Source organism: Corvus cornix, chromosome 4 (genome assembly GCF_000738735.6).
Source record: "Corvus cornix cornix isolate S_Up_H32 chromosome 4, ASM73873v5, whole genome shotgun sequence".
Classification (NCBI taxonomy): domain Eukaryota; kingdom Metazoa; phylum Chordata; class Aves; order Passeriformes; family Corvidae; genus Corvus; species Corvus cornix.
This window is the reverse complement of record NC_046334.1, coordinates 29,099,590-29,117,629: the sequence shown is the minus strand read 5'-3', so window position 1 is coordinate 29,117,629 and position 18,040 is coordinate 29,099,590. Positions and strand designations below refer to the sequence as shown.

Sequence of the window (18,040 nt, the reverse complement as noted above, 5' to 3'; positions counted from 1 at the left end):
GCTCCTCTGCACACAATGCTTTCAGTTTATGTGTTGCTTAGAAAGGCATGAAAAAGTCTGAATGAGTATTTGGTCTCTTTAAATGGGTGCATAATGAGGGTTGTTGAAAAGATAGTGACTGTGCCTTCCTAAGGATGGAGGAGACCAGGGTGCCTCTGTACTCTGGAGCTTTGGAAATAAAATAGGTGAAAACTAGAACATCCCTGAATTTCAGCTGGAGCCAGGAATCTGTTCACAGACTCTTCTACCAAGCACTTTTGAAAAGGGATGTGTAGAATAACGTATGTGCAAGTATTTTGAACATCTTGTTCAAGGTGAAACAAGTTCCTTTCAGAACTGATTGCACTGTTAACACTAATTGATGAATGTAGTAACTGATTAATTATGTTAGCCTTCTGCTTAACAAAAGGCAACAGGTAATTTTTCAGTACCAGGATTGGACTGTTACTGGATGTCTTAACCAATGTGACCATTACTTTTAATAATCTCTGAAACAAAACTTGAAAGAGAGGAAAACAAAAGTTTAAGAATTCACTTTAATGTGAATAGATGCTGCATGGGATAACAGATAAAAATGTTCTTCAGCTTAAGAAAACAAAACACAGAACACTGAATTTCTGCTAGGTCTGCTTTTGTGAGAAGAAGCTGAGTCTGCTGTTAACCCCAGTACATTCAGGAAGTGAGGGATTCCAGTTTTTTCCTGATACTGCTACAGGCCTAGCTTTAACCAGGTCAGTTAAATCCAGAACTCTGAGAATGATTAGGCTTGTTTTGCTATGTGTTGCTAGGCCATAGTGCCTCAGGGCTTTGACTTAAAATTGCCTTTTATCTAAATTCTGTGCAAGTAATTGCATTTTGTGCATTCCACATTGCAGCTGAACAGCATGACCCAAGTGCAGCTGCAATGTCAGTGCTTCTGTCATGTTTGCGGCTGGATCCTCTGCTGTGCTGTGTTTCTTCACTGATGTTTCAGTAGTGGGCAGCTGGCTTGGATCTTCTTTCCTTATTGTTCTGTCTTTGGAAGGCTAACATGACACAGTCCTCACTCTTACACTCAAATTCCTGCTGCTGTTCGCTATTTTTTAGGGACATGCTTTTCACCAGGGTGTCAGGAGGCTCCTGCCATGACCTGGAAGTTGCATGGTGTGACAGGCGGCGTTTGGCTGCAGGCAGTGCTGCCTGGCAGCCCAGGAGCAGATGTGTGTGCTGAGTCTCTCAGCAGATGGAGCAGTGAGTCAGCCTAAGGCACTGCCTGGGCAAAGCAAGGGCTTTGACCTCTGTGTGCAGAGGACCTAAACAGCAATGTCCATTGCAGCTCTGGAGGAAAGATCGGCCTCTTGGCTGTAGGGAAGGGATTTCAGTCCCAGTGGAGAAATGCGCGAGGAGCATTATGGCATGGCCTACGCATACAAACAGTGCTGGATGGATTTTATGCAAATATCCAGAGAAAATTTGTAGTCTTAGATCTCCACGGAGATTGTAGGATATTCTTAGGATGGAAGAACATGAGGAAACTGTCTGGATGTGTTTGCCATACGATAATGTGGTTTTTTTCCTTCATTCTGGGGAAGGGTGATATTTGCAAGGCACATTCAGTCCCTGTTCTGCCTTGTTTTCTCTGTGCAATGGTGTGACCCTGCCCTCTTAATATAAGTAAGGTGCTGACTGTTATAGATGAAAACTCAGCCTCAAAAAAACTTAAGATGTCTTGTCTGCAGTGTAATGCTGTAATGAGCTAAGATGTTTTCTAATTTTATATGACATCTTTCTCTCAGTCTTGAACTTTTAATTCAAATTCTATCTGTGAGTCTGTCATGGTGCTCCCAATCCTAGTAAGTGAAATGTTGCAGTTTTATTTATGTGTGTAATTACAGATACTCTGTGCTGCTGCTGCAGAGAATAGGAAAGGGGCTCACAGGTACCATGACAGAAATAGGTATGTTGGCAGAAATGGCAAATTTCAAGTAGTTGTAGTGTCTAGGGAAGAAAGGTCACAGTGCTGTCTGCAGTGAGGGGAGTGGGGGTAAGGGGTTAGTGTAGACTCTTGATGACAGTTTGGTGTTCCCTGTATTCCCCTTACTGGCAGCTTTTGGAGCAAATAGCTGGACCATCTAAATAGCTTCTCACCTGCTACCTGCTCCAGCAGCACAAGGGGGGTTGCTGTCCTAGAATATTCCTCTGAAGCTCAGGTAGGCTTCAGAGCACCCCACAGTGCACAGTGGTACTGGTGTCACCTACCTGTGTCCTCCTCCATTACCGTGGCAGTGTTTGGCCCGGGTGTGGGCTCTGACTTCCAGCTGATTTTGAAACTGACACCTGGTACATCACTAGGATCAGGTTGCTTACAAGTATTTAGAAGACCTGGAGCCTTTTGCCCATGCCACAGCAAAATTTTGGGTTTATATTTTTTTCTATTTGGGATCTAAATCCTCATTAAACAGGGGGTAATATGTGGAGGTGTATTATAAAGCTTAACTTGTTACCTTTTGAGAATGGCTGTAGTGCCCCTGCATTCCTTGCAGAGTTGTTTATTTTCCTTGTGTTTTCTGCAGTTGCTGGGATAGGATGGCTCAATGTACTTAATGTAGTTAATAGATTTTCTGTGTTACTTTGTCAGAGAAATTTGATGAAGTGTGGAAAATAATTGGGATATTCTAATGTAAGTCTGCAGCACTGGCAGATGTAGAACAGGAAGGATTTTCTCTGGCACTGATTCGTAGATGTGCGTGTTTGCCTGAAGAAATGCTGGACCGTCACACACGTACTGGTGCAAAGTAATTTGCAGTTGTGTAAAGCATTGTCTTGGCAAGAAAAAGTATTGTTTATTAAAAAAAAAAAGCGTAGCTATTGTGTGATGTAAGGCAAGTAAAAATCTTTGTAGAGTCACACATTTTTCAGGGCTTTTTCTTCTGTCAGCTGAAAATCTCTATAGAGCGAAACTTTTCTAAGCAACAGTTTAAATCTAGTAAAAGTCTCTGTGAACGAGGAGAAAGAGGTAAATTATTAATTTGTTTTCCCTGGGGTTCGAACCATTCCCAAGCCTCCGTTTGGGAAAAGATTAAAGGGACGTTTTGCCTTAGAGAGCCCTCCAGCGGTGGGGGCCGTAATAAACGTGGGAGGGGTTTGGGTTTGCCGTGGGTTTGTAGCGGGGTTACTGCTGGAAATAGGAAAGGAAGAGATTTGGGGGTGGTTTTGGGTTTTTTATTTATTTTTAATGCAAAAGGTACATTTCTGTACCCACATCATTCGTGCATTGGTATATATTTTAGACATAACTGAAAGCAGCTTGCATTGCCCCACATACATATAGAGATACATGCGAACTGAAGAATGGGTTTCAATAGAAGTTGCATTTTGCTACTGATCTGGGACAAGTGGGAAGGAAAAGCATCACCTGGCTTTATAAAGTGCCCCTCTGACACCAGTAATACTGTGTTATTGGAGGAGAAAAACAGCCTGAGGTTTTGGATTTTATATTCTTATACCAGTATTAATAAGCAATGTGGTAAGACGTATTTTATCTGGCTTAGAAGCTGTGGTTCCATCTTCCTGGACTATTTGTATACTTCAATGTTTAATTTCTTGTTTTATCTTTTTGGCTTTATTTTATGAACTACAGTGTTGCAGAAAAAAAATATTTTGATGATGTCTGCCTTTAGTTTTGCCTTTTTTTTTGTCAATTCCAGTTGCTGTAAAATAAGTCAAATTTAAGAAGAGACAATGTGGTGGTACATAGGAGGGACTGCACATACTGGAAAGTTGCATTTTAATCAACAAGTATAAAATTTCTTTTGTTAATTGCTACTGCACATCTGGAATCCTATCTGAGTAAAAATAGTAATGGTTTGCTTTTCTGAGACATTCAGCATTGCAAGCTCTGACTTCTTTGGAAGGTGCAATATCTGAGGTGCTTTTGAAAATTTTGCCAAAGTGTCAGAGGAGGAAAGCAAAGATATCAAATTATTGCCATGCCTTTATCTTTCAGGGCAGGACAGTGTTGCACGAGGAAAGTGGCTTCATTGCCAAACAGGTCATCTTTCCTTTCAGAACCCTTCCACCCTGTTCCTGCCTAATCCTCTTCTGACAGGAAAAATACTGTAATAATACAAATACCCAGAGCTGTGAGTGTAGATGTGGGGCATTAAAGAAAACGTTTCCTCGTGGCACTGTGACTCGAGATCATGCGTAGTAATGATGACTAAATATTGTGACTGCACAAGTTTTATATAAGAATTTTCTTACCATTATATTCAAATGGGTGAAAGATGCAGGATATCTGTTTTGGTGAGCTGAGGAGTGGGAGGGAATGCTCTATGAGTGTTTCACAGGTTAGAGAAGAGAGAGGTCTTCAGGTATACTTTGTATGGGATGACTGTATTTTTGTGTCACTGCACTCCTATTGCTGCTCAGAAGGCACAGCCCTAGCCTGGGACCTGCTTGACCTACCTATGAACCACTTACAGCTGAAAAACCACTGCTGCTTATCCTTGTCACTTTTATACCCAGTATGAATACTGACTGAAGGCAAAAACGGTATGAAGCAGGAGTGAGAGGAAGCAGCTGCTTTCTGATACTGCGTATAAACTCTTTGGGCAAGGGCTTATTGCAGCTAATGTTTATGCAGGGTTTTTAAAAAGATCTGTACTTTGGTGTGCTGGTACCTCATCCCTGAAGGGAAGAAAACATGAGCTTTTGCAGCTCAGGTCTTTGAAAAATGCCCAGTAATTTCCTGCCCAGCAACATGCTTTGGAAAATTTGCCCGAAGTAAGCTGACAAGTATTGTGTTTAGGAGAGGGAAGATGTTCAGGCTTTTAAGGCATATTCAACAGCCATTTTCTATAGACCAGGCTTTTTTAGAAATGTAGCAACTGAGCTTTCTGAAAGTCATGCTGCTTCACTTTGGAAAATACTGGAATGTGTTTTTCTTGTGTCTTTATCCGAGAGTTTAACTCCAACAAAGAATCTTGAAGAAGTAGGTCTGTAAAGATTTGAAGGGATGGGCTTTAGAGTAAATGTATCCTGTTTTTAAGGAAGCTGACATTTGTCTATTCATGTTGAACTGCAGGTTTTTGCACTCTGCATGATGATGGGAATTAGTTCCAAGCCAGGCTGATGATTGATTGAACTGAGTCAACTTTTGTTGAGGTTTCCAGAGCATTGCACAAGAGGTTTGAGGGGAAAAAGTTTGGGGGCATGTGACAGTTAATCTCATTAGCAGTAAGAATGAAGTTTAAGCATACTGTTCAAAATTTACTCAGTTCTGTGCTGCTCTTTGTTTTAATTAACAATCTCCTGCATAAACTGCATAAACTTCTTTCAACTTTAGTCCAATTAAATCATGCTTGGAAGCTGTCAATGGCAGGGGGAACTCCTCCCTACCCCCCTTCTTTTAATTGTTCAGTGAGTCTATTGAATAATGAAAGAATTTGCCTGACAGGGTTTTGTAGAGTTTCGTCTTCTTGATGAATTATTGCAGAAGATAGACGACACTCTTTTGTCGAAAATGCATTGGAATGACTCATCCAATTCCTCAGAAAGTGACAATGAAGCTCATTCAGCCTTCACGCAGACTGAGCACAACATAGTTGCAGCTTACTTAATAACAGCAGGTATGGGCATTGGCAAATTGTTGCGTAGCTTTTTAAAATAGAACTTGTAGATCTGAATGCTCATTTTGTATAGTAACAGTGATGGTATTTTGGTATTTAATTTTGTATTAGACAGCTGTCTGATGGCTTTTCCCCATATTTACTGGCAAGTTAGCAATCAGCTGCCTGACTGAAATGTGCAGAAACATCTGAAGTGTGCAGAAACATCTAAGTTTTCTGCTCTATATTTGAAGGCAGCGTTGTGTCTCAAAAAATACATTTTGCTGATGTGTAATTATAGAAGAGAGTGAGAATTAATTTCTGCCAGCTTGCAGAAGAGATAAAAATAGGTCATAGCTGTCACATCTTGCATTTTTCTGTGATGTGCTCGAAGCTATCTTCAGATTTCTCGTGGGCTACATGTTTGTAGTAATATATGTGTAGTCTGAGCATGTGAGCGGGTGTCTGTTAGGGGGATGTAAGGGGAAGGGTTGGAATGCGACTTAGAGGGAGGGAGCTGGTCATTAATCAGAGAAGAGCAGATTCCAGTTGTAGCTGTATTTTTCACCAATGACACGTGTTAGAAAAGCACGCTGTGAGGCTTCACTTTGTGTTTGTTCCCTGTGACTGCAGTGGTCTTTGCCTAAACTTGAATGATTATAGAATTATTTTTTTTCTCCCTTAAACACTTCCTCATTGTATAACCACAAGTGCTTCAGTAGTGCTTTTCTGAAGCATTGAGTGCCATAGTAATGAAATATCCACCTAACCAAAACTGAAACCTACTGTGTTTAAAAACAGGCCTTTTATACCTTTATTATGGAAAATCAAATCTGTTTTGTCTTTATTCATTGACTGTACCACAATTTTTTCCATGTTGTAGTTAGATTTTAAAATACTTTAAAATATTAATGTATTTTACATTTATATGAAATAGTATCGCCGGTGGTCGCAGTTTATTTAACATATATGTCTGAAGTGGTGAGTATCAAATTGCTGTTCTGGAAAAGTGGGTATTTTTGGATGCAAAGACAATAATTTATTTAAGGTCTTTAAAGAAATTAATAGAACAGCTACACTGATCAGTAAGCTTCTTAAGAAGCTTTAGAGATAGTGGTCAAGTATTGCAAGCCTAGGTATACCTCTTACTTTTATTAAAATTGATTATGTTGTATGTAACAAGGTGATATTTTCAGATAGTTTTGACCAGCTGGTGTTCGGGATCAAAGCTATCATTGGTGATCATAGGGTATCAATGGAACTAGCCAGAATCAACCCAGCTCTTCTTCCTTAATCTTGCATGGAAATTATATGTCTTGGGGGGAAAAAAAAAAAAAAAGAAGTTGTATTACTTTGTGGTTTTAGTTTTCTTTCATTTTTTATTTCTAATTAGAGTTGGGGGAGTCTAGTAAATATTTACTTTCTTAATGAGAAATGTTTTTGACAATGAAGTCCATAAAATATTTGAAAGTATGATTGATTGCTTTGCCTTACTGCAGCAAATTTCACATCTGGAAGATTTAAGCCTTGTTAATAAGCAGATGTATAAGAATAAGAATGAAGTCTGGGTACAGTGTTCATCATTATGCCACTCTTCAAAAGGTTTAAGTGTTTCTTGTTTTCTGAGAAGGAAGTAATTGTTAAACATTACACTGGTCAGTGTATTCATTTTTGTGATGACAACAGGGGTACTCAGGCTGCAGCAAGCTATGCTGCCTCGTGGATGTCTTTCTGCTTATGGTGGTGAAATGCTCTGGTATCATTTTAAAATACTTGCTGGAAAGGTAAATTCCATATTATACATGTACCTGATTTTTTTTTTTTTATTTTGATGCTACTGTCCAACATTGCCATGTCCAACTCTATGCTATGTCCCTAAGCACCATATCTGCACATTCCAAGGGATGGCAACTCATCCACTTTCCTGGGCAGCCTGTTCCAATGCTTGATAACCCTTCCAGTGAAGAAATTTTTCCTAATACCCAGAAGTACTCTTCCCTGGTGCAACTTGAGACCATTTCCTCTCACCCTATCTCTTGTTCCTTGGGAAAAGAGACCGACCCCCACCTGGCTACACTCTCCTTTCAGGTGGTTGTAGAGAACAATAAGGTCACCCCTGAGCCTCATTTTCTCCAGGCTGAACAACCCCGGCTCCCTCAGCCATTCCTCATAAGATTTGTGCTCCAGCACTTCAACCAGCTTTGTTGCCCTTTTAATGGCCACTGCTTAACTGCTGCCTGGAGAAACTTTGTTCATCTGCTTGACCTGATCCTCAGAAACAGAAAAAAGAGCATTTCTTGTTTCTACATCTTTTTTTCTCAATTTGTTCAAGATGGAATCCCTCTTCTGTCTTATCTTTTGTTCCTCAAAACATTCTTTTTTTTTCTCTATTATTACTTTATTTTAGTGATACTAACATTTTTAATGAATATAGGTTCCACTTTTTCTTCCCTGTTTTTTGTTGCCTCCCCTCCCCCCCCTTAAATTTAAGACTGGACTCTGAATTATTAAATTTAAGTGCGTCTAGAAGGATCTTTCCTTCACCCTGAGGATATGAGTTTACAGTCCTGTTGTATGTCTGATTTCATTCTTGGTAGCTGTAATATCTGTTAAAACATGCCTCATAAGAAGCCTGTATTATTAAACTTGTAATTCTCTTTTGCCCCCTCTCTTCCAAGAGATGACATGCTATCTTGTCAACAGGAGAGCTGACAGAACTGGCACTGCACATGGTTTTTTACTATGGTGTTCATTTCAGATCATATCCTCAGCTCCTTGTTTTTGATAATTTTAGGAGCACATAGGATCAGTGTCATTCCTGAAATGTGTGAATATATGAATATGATAGCTGATGGCATCTGTGTTGGACCTCCAGCAGGAAACCTGCACCTGAGAACAGACATCCCTGGCAGTGTTAAAAGTGAGATAGCCGAGGGTTAATTATGATTTTGCCTCATTTGATTTTAAAATTACTGAATATGATAAGAGAATTTCTTTAATGTAGGAGATGGATCAGTTTAATAAAATGTTGCAGTGAAAATCCTTATGTGAGTTCCAGGTATAATAAAAAAGATATCAGGGTGACTGAAGGAAGAGGGTTCTGCTTGTGGAAGTCCACATTCGGTATGACAGTCATTCACTCAAGCTCCTTACAGAACTGTTCCTCAGATCTGTGATGACAAAACTGTAGTGTTTCAATTCATAGGTGAAATTTATATAAACAAAGCAAAACAAACAAAAAGCCAAACCAAAAATTCTGAGGGGCATTTCCATGGATAATGTGTTTTTTTACCAAAAAAAATTCCACTATCCACTTGTAGTTTAAAGTGCCCAGGCTATACAAATGTTTGTAAGTTTAGGATTTGGTTCAGTGATACTGTAGCAGCTGTGCCAGACTAAGGAATCTATGAAAAACTTATAAATTCCTCTTATTACTCGCAAGTTACTTTTTTAATGTCTGTCTTTGCTTGAACATTTGAATTTTCCCTTATATTGATAAGGGCTGTAAGTCTCGTCTCTGCTGAGGTGCAAGGTGGAGTTTTTAACCTTGCTAACTGTTTATTGATAGTTTGTGTTAATAGTGGTTTAATAGAATTTTGGAAGGTGAGTTTGCTCTGGATACCTCTACAATAGGCTGGAGTCTGAAGAAAATAAAACCACCACAACAACAAAAAAAATTATTTTTAGGAATGCCATGTAAACTCACTCCAAGAGTGAGTAGTAGGATTTGGCGAGGAAAGGGGAATAGCTGGAGAAAAGAAGGATAAGGAGGACACCAGGATCAGAAAAAGCTTCCTGATGCACAATGTCCTGAAGAATGTCCTGGGCATCTTGAGGAGCTTTAAGTCCAAAGCAAAGTTCAGAGGGATCGGATGTGAAGGGAGGAGAGTGTACATCTTAGCTTTAGTTTGTTCCAACTCTTTGAGTCCTGGCAATTACTTGGGTTGCCTGATAATAGATTTCAGATGCTGAGTCAAGCCAGACCAAAAAGGATGAAAACACATGGGTTAGTGAGGCAGGAGCAAGTTCAGAGCAGAGCTGGACTTTTCCCGTGGCTGTGACACAGCCCTAAAGCTTGTCATGTGGAGGAGATGGCTCTGGTGCAGGCCATGCTTCTGTGCAAATCATCCAGACTGCTTGACAAGGCTTAGAAAATACAATTTGCAGCAACCTGAAACAACTCTGATGCTGGCAAAGCTTTGGGACCTCATGAGCAGAGAGCAGACATTTTTGGTTTGGCTTTTTGTTTGTTTCGCTTTGTTTATATTTTATAAGTTTCATCTATGAATTGAAACACTACAGTTTTTGTCATCACAGATCTGAGGAATAATTCTGTAAGGAGCTTGAGTGAATGACTGTCATACCAAATGTGGACTTCCAAGTCTGTTTAGAATAGTGATGTCAAAGTCAAATTTTCTGCGTCCCTTTTGCCCAGGGTTATTGTCTGAATGAACAGTGGAAACTATCGGCCCAGAATGGAAACCCTCAGGTATTGGCTGGGGCCTTCTGCTAGATCAGGTGCATAAGTTTTTTTTCCAACACTGTTCTGTTGCCTGTCACCAGCTCACATTCTTCTTTACCATGGAGGTCAGCACTGTACTTGGTGGCTGGAGTGTTTGAAGTGTAATCCTAGATGCATTTGAATTTCTGCTATGCTTGTTGTCATTACATTGAAAGTCCCAGGTGTGGCAAATGCTCCAGTGTTGGCACTTACTGAATCCAGGTGAAAGTTGCCTAATTGGAAAAGCTTTTTTCTCCTTTTCTGGTGTCTATCCTCTTTGCAAAATTGCACTTGACTGAAAATAAAGCTTGTTTGGGACTTACATATTACAATAGGCTGCATTTATTCTGCCTGTGTATTACTGGTTGGTGTGTATCTTTTGTAAAGTTTTCCTTTTTGTGTTTTTACAGGAGTGATAAGCATTTTCAGTAACATTGTTGTGTTAGGCATCTTTGTTAAGTACAAAGAGCTTCGGACAGCAACCAACACAATTATTATCAACTTGGCTTTTACTGACATTGGTGTTAGTGGCATTGGATACCCCATGTCTGCTGCCTCAGACCTGCATGGAAGCTGGAAATTTGGATATACTGGATGCCAGGTATTGCAATTCAGTTAAAGAGAATGTTTTGAGTGCTTAAAAGCAAACTGAGAAATAAGTAATGGCTCTAGCTCATGTTATTTTAAGAGATAAAGAGGAGATGCAGAATTCGACTTTGGACCTGAAGCTGATGTTCTGTGATGTCAGCAATACCTGGAGACAGTATTTCATGTGAATTTCGCTTTAAGCATATATTTACAATCTGAAAACATTGAAGTGTAACCTTATATCTGTCAACTAGACTTTTTAAAGTAGCTTTAAGAAGGCTTACAAAATCAAATCCTGAAATGAAGATGGTTATCATAGCACATGCACATTTGATGACTTAGCTGATAGTTAAAGACTTTGATTGTGGCTACTGATTTGATGATGAGCTTGACAGATCTCGGTGAGTTCTGCTTGGCAACTGCATGCCCTTTTTGGATGGAACTAATAGGATATCCAAAGCAAAGGCCTCTAAAGCTCTTGGTCTCCATTAAAGATTTAGCCTAATTTTAATAGCTGTCTATTTTTAAGAATAGACTGACTGAAAAACATACACTTCCATAGCAGAGAGATGGTGGCCTTTGCTCACTGTGTACAGTGATTTTAATTTACATTATTGATAGACTGTTGGGTTTAAGTGCCTGGGAAAATGAGTAGTAATGTGAAGCGATATACTGAAAATGTGTCATAAGGCAAACATTTTGGACATTTCTATAACGGATGCTTATCACAATCTGACATCACTTGCCTCAGTAGACAGTTACTTCAAGCTCATAATTCAGACACGGTTTGGCAGTCAGCCTCACTTCTAACATCTTTGGATCTGGATCATCTTGTGGTGTGTTCATTTTGATGTGAGATCTCACTACCAAGGCTTTGAGAGTTAAAACCACTTGAAGCACAACTCATGTCAACCTAAACCAAATGAATCTTGTGATCTGAGATGGCTGAATGCCATGTGGCTCTAGCATAACTGCTTGTGCTGTGTGCTCTGGCTCAGGGCTCTGTGTTTCTGGGGTGCCAGTGGTAACACAGCCCTCCCAGTCATCCTTCATGGTCAGGCTTCCCATGGGATGATGGGGCAGATGCATTTGGAGCATGCTGGGATTGCAGCATGTGTCACTCTGTGCAAAAGATCTGACACACATAAAAATGGAGCCTGAGGAGGTAAAGCAGCGGGCCATAGCTGTGAAATAAGTGTAGTTATACAACAGATGAGACAGTGATAATTCAGAACCTCACATTTGCTAAAGCTGTAACTCTTTCTGATGGACCAAATCCTCTTCAGGTTTCCTTAACATGTATTGAAAACATGAAATAAACCCCTCCAAACTCTGAACTTCAAAATTTCCTTATTGAAGGACAGTGTTTCTTTTATTTTGAGACTATTGTCTTTATGATTTCTAATGTGCATGCAAGCATGTGCTTTTGAAATGTTTGCTTTTTAATGAGGCAGCTTCAAATTGCCTGCATTGAATTAGTTCCTTCAGGACCTTGCTTATGGAAGGCAGCTCCAGCTGAATTCTGTTGATTCAGTACACAGAGTCGTTCTTGTACATTTGGAAGATTTCTCCGAAATGATTTTCTTGTTTGTTTATTTTCATTTCAGATCTATGCTGCCTTAAATATCTTTTTTGGGATGGCAAGTATTGGTTTGCTGACTGTTGTTGCAGTTGACCGTTACCTGACCATCTGCAGGCCTAATATAGGTACTGTACTTAGGGTCAAAAATCAGTCCCTATTGGGAGCAATAAAAGTCTGATTTGATTGTATTGTTTTCTCATGAATGACTCCATAATTACAGCACTGGGCATAACTTGAACATACAGTACTTGGTTTAGTAAATTATCTAGTTGGCATGCTGCACATTAAAGTGAAAACTTAATCATTAGGCTGTTACTCTGTTTATAAATTGTGTTTTCATGGCTATTTTCAGTCTTTAGAGGGTCACATCCATACAGAGAAGCACACAAAAAGCCTCTGGCTGTGTGAGGTGTTGACCTGTGTCAAGCAGGTGTGTGCCTCTGTTGCTGTGTTAACACCACCCTGGGTGTTTTTCTCTCTTCTGTTACAGCTGTGTTGTAACAGTTAATTCCTCCCCTGCAATCTTCCAAGGATGTACTTGAATGCACTGTTGCATAATAAGCTTTTGGCGTGGGGTTGGGATCAGGTATTGCCTGTCTGCTGGGAGCTGGAATGGCTGATGGTGTTCAAGTGGCTTTAAAGGCTGCAAGGACTGAGATGTCAGTCAGCAGAATGAAACAGGGGTGCTACAGTGTTTGGGAGTGCAAGCCTTGGAAAGGGTCTTTATTAACCCATCATGTGCTTGCTGGAAGCCACTTGTCACTCAAGTTTGTCACTCAAGTTTGTCACTGGAAGGAAGCAGCAGATGAGAACCGTTTGTGACTGTCTGTGCTTGGCCGCAGGAAGAAGAATGACCACCCGTAGCTATGCCGCTCTCATCCTTGCTGCTTGGATAAATGCAGTCTTCTGGGCTTCCATGCCTATTGCAGGCTGGGCCAGCTACGCTCCAGATCCCACTGGAGCAACGTGCACAGTAAATTGGAGGAAAAATGATGCGTAAGATTCCCCCCTCACGCTTTCTTTTAACTTTGCTAGCTCACAGAAGTCTAAGATTGTTTAATTCACCACCATATGAGCATAACTTCTTTCTGAAGTATGTAGCAAAATTTTTAAAAATAATTTAAAACAATAGAAATAACATAGAGCAAGTCTAGAAAAAAACCCATAGGAACTGAGCCATGCTTCAAAACTGAAATACTTGTAGTTTCTGATTAAAAAAAAAAAAGCTAAAGAAAATTTTCCATATTATTTTAGAGCTTGTTGTAAAATCTCATAATCAAATCAAAATACCAGATTCTTTGGTAACTTTTCCTGGATGGCTATTTGTAAGTTACTCTGTTTTGTTTTTCTGTCTTATCAGGTCCTTTATTTCCTACACAATGAGTGTAATTGCTGTTAATTTTGTTGTACCCTTAACAGTCATGTTTTACTGTTATTACAATGTTTCCCGGACGATGAAACAATGTGCCAGCAGTAACTGCCTGGAGAACATTAACATAGATTGGTCTGACCAAGTAGATGTGACAAAGGTAAATGAGTGCATGTTTTGTTTTAAGCAAGTTCTTTTGTGTTAAAGTCCTAATGGCAAAGGAACGGTGCAACCTTTTAAGGATTTTGGTTTCCTACATTCCCCTTTTTCTTTCATACTAAATATTAGCTGATACTGAGCCTTGGTGAAAACTCTTGGCTTGACTTATCACACTAGATTGTTTAATTTTGGTCTGATACTCTTTCCAGATGAACAGCTGCTTTGAAGGCTGGGAACACTGTGAATTTTCCTTGCCTCTCTCCTCTGTCATTACCTAGAAATGTACCTCTGAGGTGCTCTAGGAGAGCTTTTACTCTGTGTCTGCAGAGTTCTTAGGCTTTGTGCTTGGTTCACAGCTATGTCTGGTCTGAAATGCATTGGTCAAGTCTCATTTGAACTCATGGCCTAGGAACGAGAGTGCATTTCCAGCTCCAATCCCTTGTTCTTTTCGGTCTGTTGAGCTTATCTCTTATGTAAGCAGCAGCAAATGTGAGTTATGGCATGAAATGATATATCCTGCCTGGAAGGTTGACATTCTTTTAATGTATAAAAGTCCTTGAGAAATCTTGAAGTTCACCAGCTCCTTTGATTTTGTGTAAAGATGTGATTTATGATTGGGCATGATGAAAAAGTGAGAGAGAATTGGACAGAAGAGTATGTACCTATGTTTTTGAATTACTTACCAGTGAAAACAGCATTCCTTGGAAAACTTTCTCATTGCTAAGTTCTGAAGAATAGTATTTTTACCTAAAAAGACTAATTTGAGTGTCTTATTTTTGTGAAGAACTTTCAGAATACTTGAAACTGAGGATTCAGTTAAAAATTTAGACTCATGTTTATTAAGAAAACGCATTTTTTCTATTTTGCAGTTGAAGACACTAAATTACAATAAAAAAGGAGAGAAAAAAAGTGATGTTTTGGAGTTAAACAATATCCTTCTTTAGGACTGCTTTTTGCAAATTAGCATCCTCTCAGTTTTCTATGCACCAAACTTCTAAATGAACGGGTTCTTTCTTACATTTTGATATTGTGTTTGTATTTAAACAGGGATCCTCTGTGACAGTCACTGCTTGTGTGTTGGTTGCGCTCTAGAGCAGCTCATACAAAGCAGCTGTTTACTTCTTCTCATTGTGCTCATCTGTGAAAGACTAACTAGGGGTGTAGTGAGCAGCACTAGGGAATCCTGTGTGTATGCAGCCCTGCAGTTTTGGTTGGTTTTCCAGTGCTTTGTTTTGTCCTCTTGATTCATTTGAGATTTCCATCCCAGTTTCCACCACTGATTCATGTCCCTGACAGAAGCCAGAAAAGTCTGTCTCAGTTGATACCTCTCCTACTTTCACTACCCCCAGTTTGTCACTGTCCAGGTCTGGCTGTGGCATGGCATGTCCTGGGGCGTGAGCCCCAACATGCCCAGGTTGTTCTCTCTGGCAGGCAGGCAGAGAAGACATGACTGCTCAGATACCTCCTCTGTATCCTACTTGAACATGTCTATAATGCTTCATTAAACCAAGAAGACACTTCTGGATTCCTTAACTATATGTCCTAGAACATTTACTTTCTTTTATTTAATGGTACCATAATTAAGCCTTATGAAACATTTTTATTAAGGCCTAATTAAATACGTGGCTTAAATTTTTGTCTCTGTTCATATTTATGGTTTGTAAGAGCATCCCAGAGTGACTTGTTATGGTGGTCATAATTCATGTGTGAAGTCCTCTCCAGTAATTTAAACTCTCGATGGACAGATTTAATATAATGAGTAGTGCTGACTTTGAAGGAATATTGTATGTAATGAAATGACACCATGCCAAACACATGGCAGTGAGGTGTGCTATTAAATCCCCAAAGTGAGATTTCAGTGTAAACTGTCAAAATGTGTCAGATATGCTTGTTTATGTATTATTTCATTCAGGATAGCTCTATTTTCACCCAGGTGCATGTGCTTTATTATGAGGTTTTGTTGTGAGGTCTTCATCCTGAGGTAATACTAGTTATGTGTCTGTTCCTCTTGTTTTACAGATGTCTGTTGTGATGATTTTAATGTTCTTGGTGGCATGGTCTCCATATTCCATTGTGTGTTTGTGGTCTTCCTTTGGAGACCCAAAGAAAATTTCTCCTGCAATGGCCATCATAGCTCCTCTCTTTGCAAAATCTTCCACATTCTATAATCCCTGCATTTATGTCATTGCAAACAAAAAGTAAGTGTTCCGAATTTAGTACCGGTCCATTTCATGATTTTAGCATATCATCTGAACATTGAAGGATCTCCTGTAAAATATGGCAAGCTGATTAGCAAAGAGCAAAGGGTACACCACAGTTAATTTACCAAGATGACTTTTTGGACAGGAAAGCCTGAAATAAATTGTTTTGATCATCATCAAAACATACGGAATGGATACATGTATTTGAGACATTAACATAGCTTTTGAAAGTCCTATTTGCATTTTCTCAGTATGGAATTTGGGTTGCATCAGTAGTAAACTGGTTTTAATGACTGTGGCCAAAGTGTGTGCATCTTAGTGATGTGTAACTTGTGTCGATTTTCTTGGTTTTTATTTGGGATGTATCTTATTCTGACTGATTAGGATGGATTGACCCTTTTCATGGAAGTAAATAGGTTAAGCCTATTCTGATTTGAGCAAGCATAACAAATGCCCTAATCAAACCAGTGCCTCTGACTGAGGACTGTGTTTTGCAAAGAGGCATTCTTCCTGTCTCTGCTACCAACCTTCAAGCAGAGCCTGTGATCTCTGCCTAGGTGAACATACCTGATCCTGCTGAGTCGATGGAATAACATCTGGGTTTCTTCCCATTCAGTTCATCTTTGTTGTGGCTGTACTGTCTCCTGGGATAAACAAAAGCTGCTGCAATCCCTGTTGAAGAAATGAAATTAGAAATGAAAGACATTCTTGTACCTGGAAGTGGAAAAGACCCAGGTCCTTTTGAATTCCAAGTACATGGTTTTTTATTAAGTGCATTCTACTAAAATTGAAAACTATTGTAATAGTTAAGACCATCTTACCAAATTTTTCCTTCTATTTGGTTCTCCTGCTAATGATCTTTCTGTTTTCCCTTTCTTGCCCTTTGCAGGTTTCGGAGGGCAATCCTGGCAATGGTGCGATGTCAGACAAGACAAGAGATAACCATAAACAATGCTTTGCCCATGAGTGTATCTCAACGTGCACTGACATCGCAGAACTCCAGTCATTTGCCTGCATAAGTTACATGGAAAGAAGTGAAATCTGGGTTCAAGTTAATTAATCTTTTGGACAATTAATCTTTTTGAATAATAATCTTTCCCAGCCAGCTGTTTTGTGTTAGTCACTGTAATCTTTTTAGAGAAGTTAAGGAGACAAAACCTGCCAAGACTTTGTTTTTTGAGTGGTTTATTGGCCCAGTATGTCTGCCCCAAACAAAAAGGGTAGCAAAGTGGCCACTGTGGCTCTTACAGAGTTAGAAAAGGTGGCAGAGGGGCCAGTAAAGACAAAAGTGCGAAGTGCTTAGGTTCAGTAACCCTAGATTTTCCATGTGTATTGATTCCTTTCATGAAGTACTTTCCACCGACTTCCCTTGAAAGTTTTCCAGACTTGAAATATTCTGGATACTCCCTGTCGCTCTATATTTCCTTACCGAGTGTCCATGTTGATATGCTTTGCAAAGTTCTGTTTCTGTGAATATGTTAGGGTGTCAAAATATTTACCCTGACCCCATAGGATCTTTTATTAAGTTTTAGGGTTTTGAAGGAATTTCAACATATTTAAAGTATTTTTAAAATTTTGACTGGCAGAACCAAATTAATTTGTAGGAAAGACAGCTTTTGTTTTGTAAGTAGCATGTTTCTAGTGGTTGTGACTGCATATCCTGAAAATGTGGAAACATGTACCTTCAAGCTGCACACTTGGGAGGCACATAAAACTGAGTAAATATTTATGGTAATTTCTCATCACTTCTAAGTCAATCCTATGTTTATATAGGTCTGATGTTTAATTTTCAAGAGATATCTTTGGCAGTCTGAGCAATGGATTTATTCAGGGTGAAAAAGATGACTTTGTATAGATCTATCTCCAATTGTTATGGGTGTGTGCATATGCAGTTTGGCTTTGCAGTGTAAAACTTATTTAAAGCATATGTGTATTTTTGGCAAAAGTCTGGTTTTACAAGGTTTTTTAAAAGCTCTGCAATCTAGGGTTCCTCTTAATTTGTCATTTTCAGTATTAAAGAAAATGCCATGCAATATCCTCATGGTGTACTAG

At 39.4% G+C, this 18,040-nt stretch overlaps 1 protein-coding gene across 1 annotated transcript; it reads left to right on the top strand.

The window, feature by feature from the left end:
* Positions 1–91: 91 nt before the first annotated feature.
* Positions 92–18,023, top strand: RRH (retinal pigment epithelium-derived rhodopsin homolog). Its single transcript, XM_010411729.4, has 7 exons — positions 92–5,609; positions 10,500–10,690; positions 12,285–12,384; positions 13,102–13,255; positions 13,620–13,788; positions 15,807–15,985; positions 16,878–18,023. The coding sequence occupies exons 1-7, from the start codon at positions 5,504–5,506 to the stop codon at positions 17,005–17,007; spliced, it is 1,029 nt and encodes a 342-aa protein (XP_010410031.1). The 5' UTR covers positions 92–5,503; the 3' UTR covers positions 17,008–18,023.
* The last annotated feature ends 17 nt before the right edge of the window (positions 18,024–18,040 follow it).

What these genes read in the sequence shown, in the direction of transcription:
- RRH (XM_010411729.4), top strand. Translation starts at nt 5,504, where the DNA reads ATGCATTGGAATGACTCATCCAATTCCTCAGAAAGTGACAATGAAGCT. An exon ending in TTGGATATACTGGATGCCAG is followed by an intron (nt 10,691 to 12,284) that starts GTATTGCAATTC and finishes TTTTCATTTCAG; the next exon opens with ATCTATGCTGCCTTAAATAT. An exon ending in AATTGGAGGAAAAATGATGC is followed by an intron (nt 13,256 to 13,619) that starts GTAAGATTCCCC and finishes CTGTCTTATCAG; the next exon opens with GTCCTTTATTTCCTACACAA.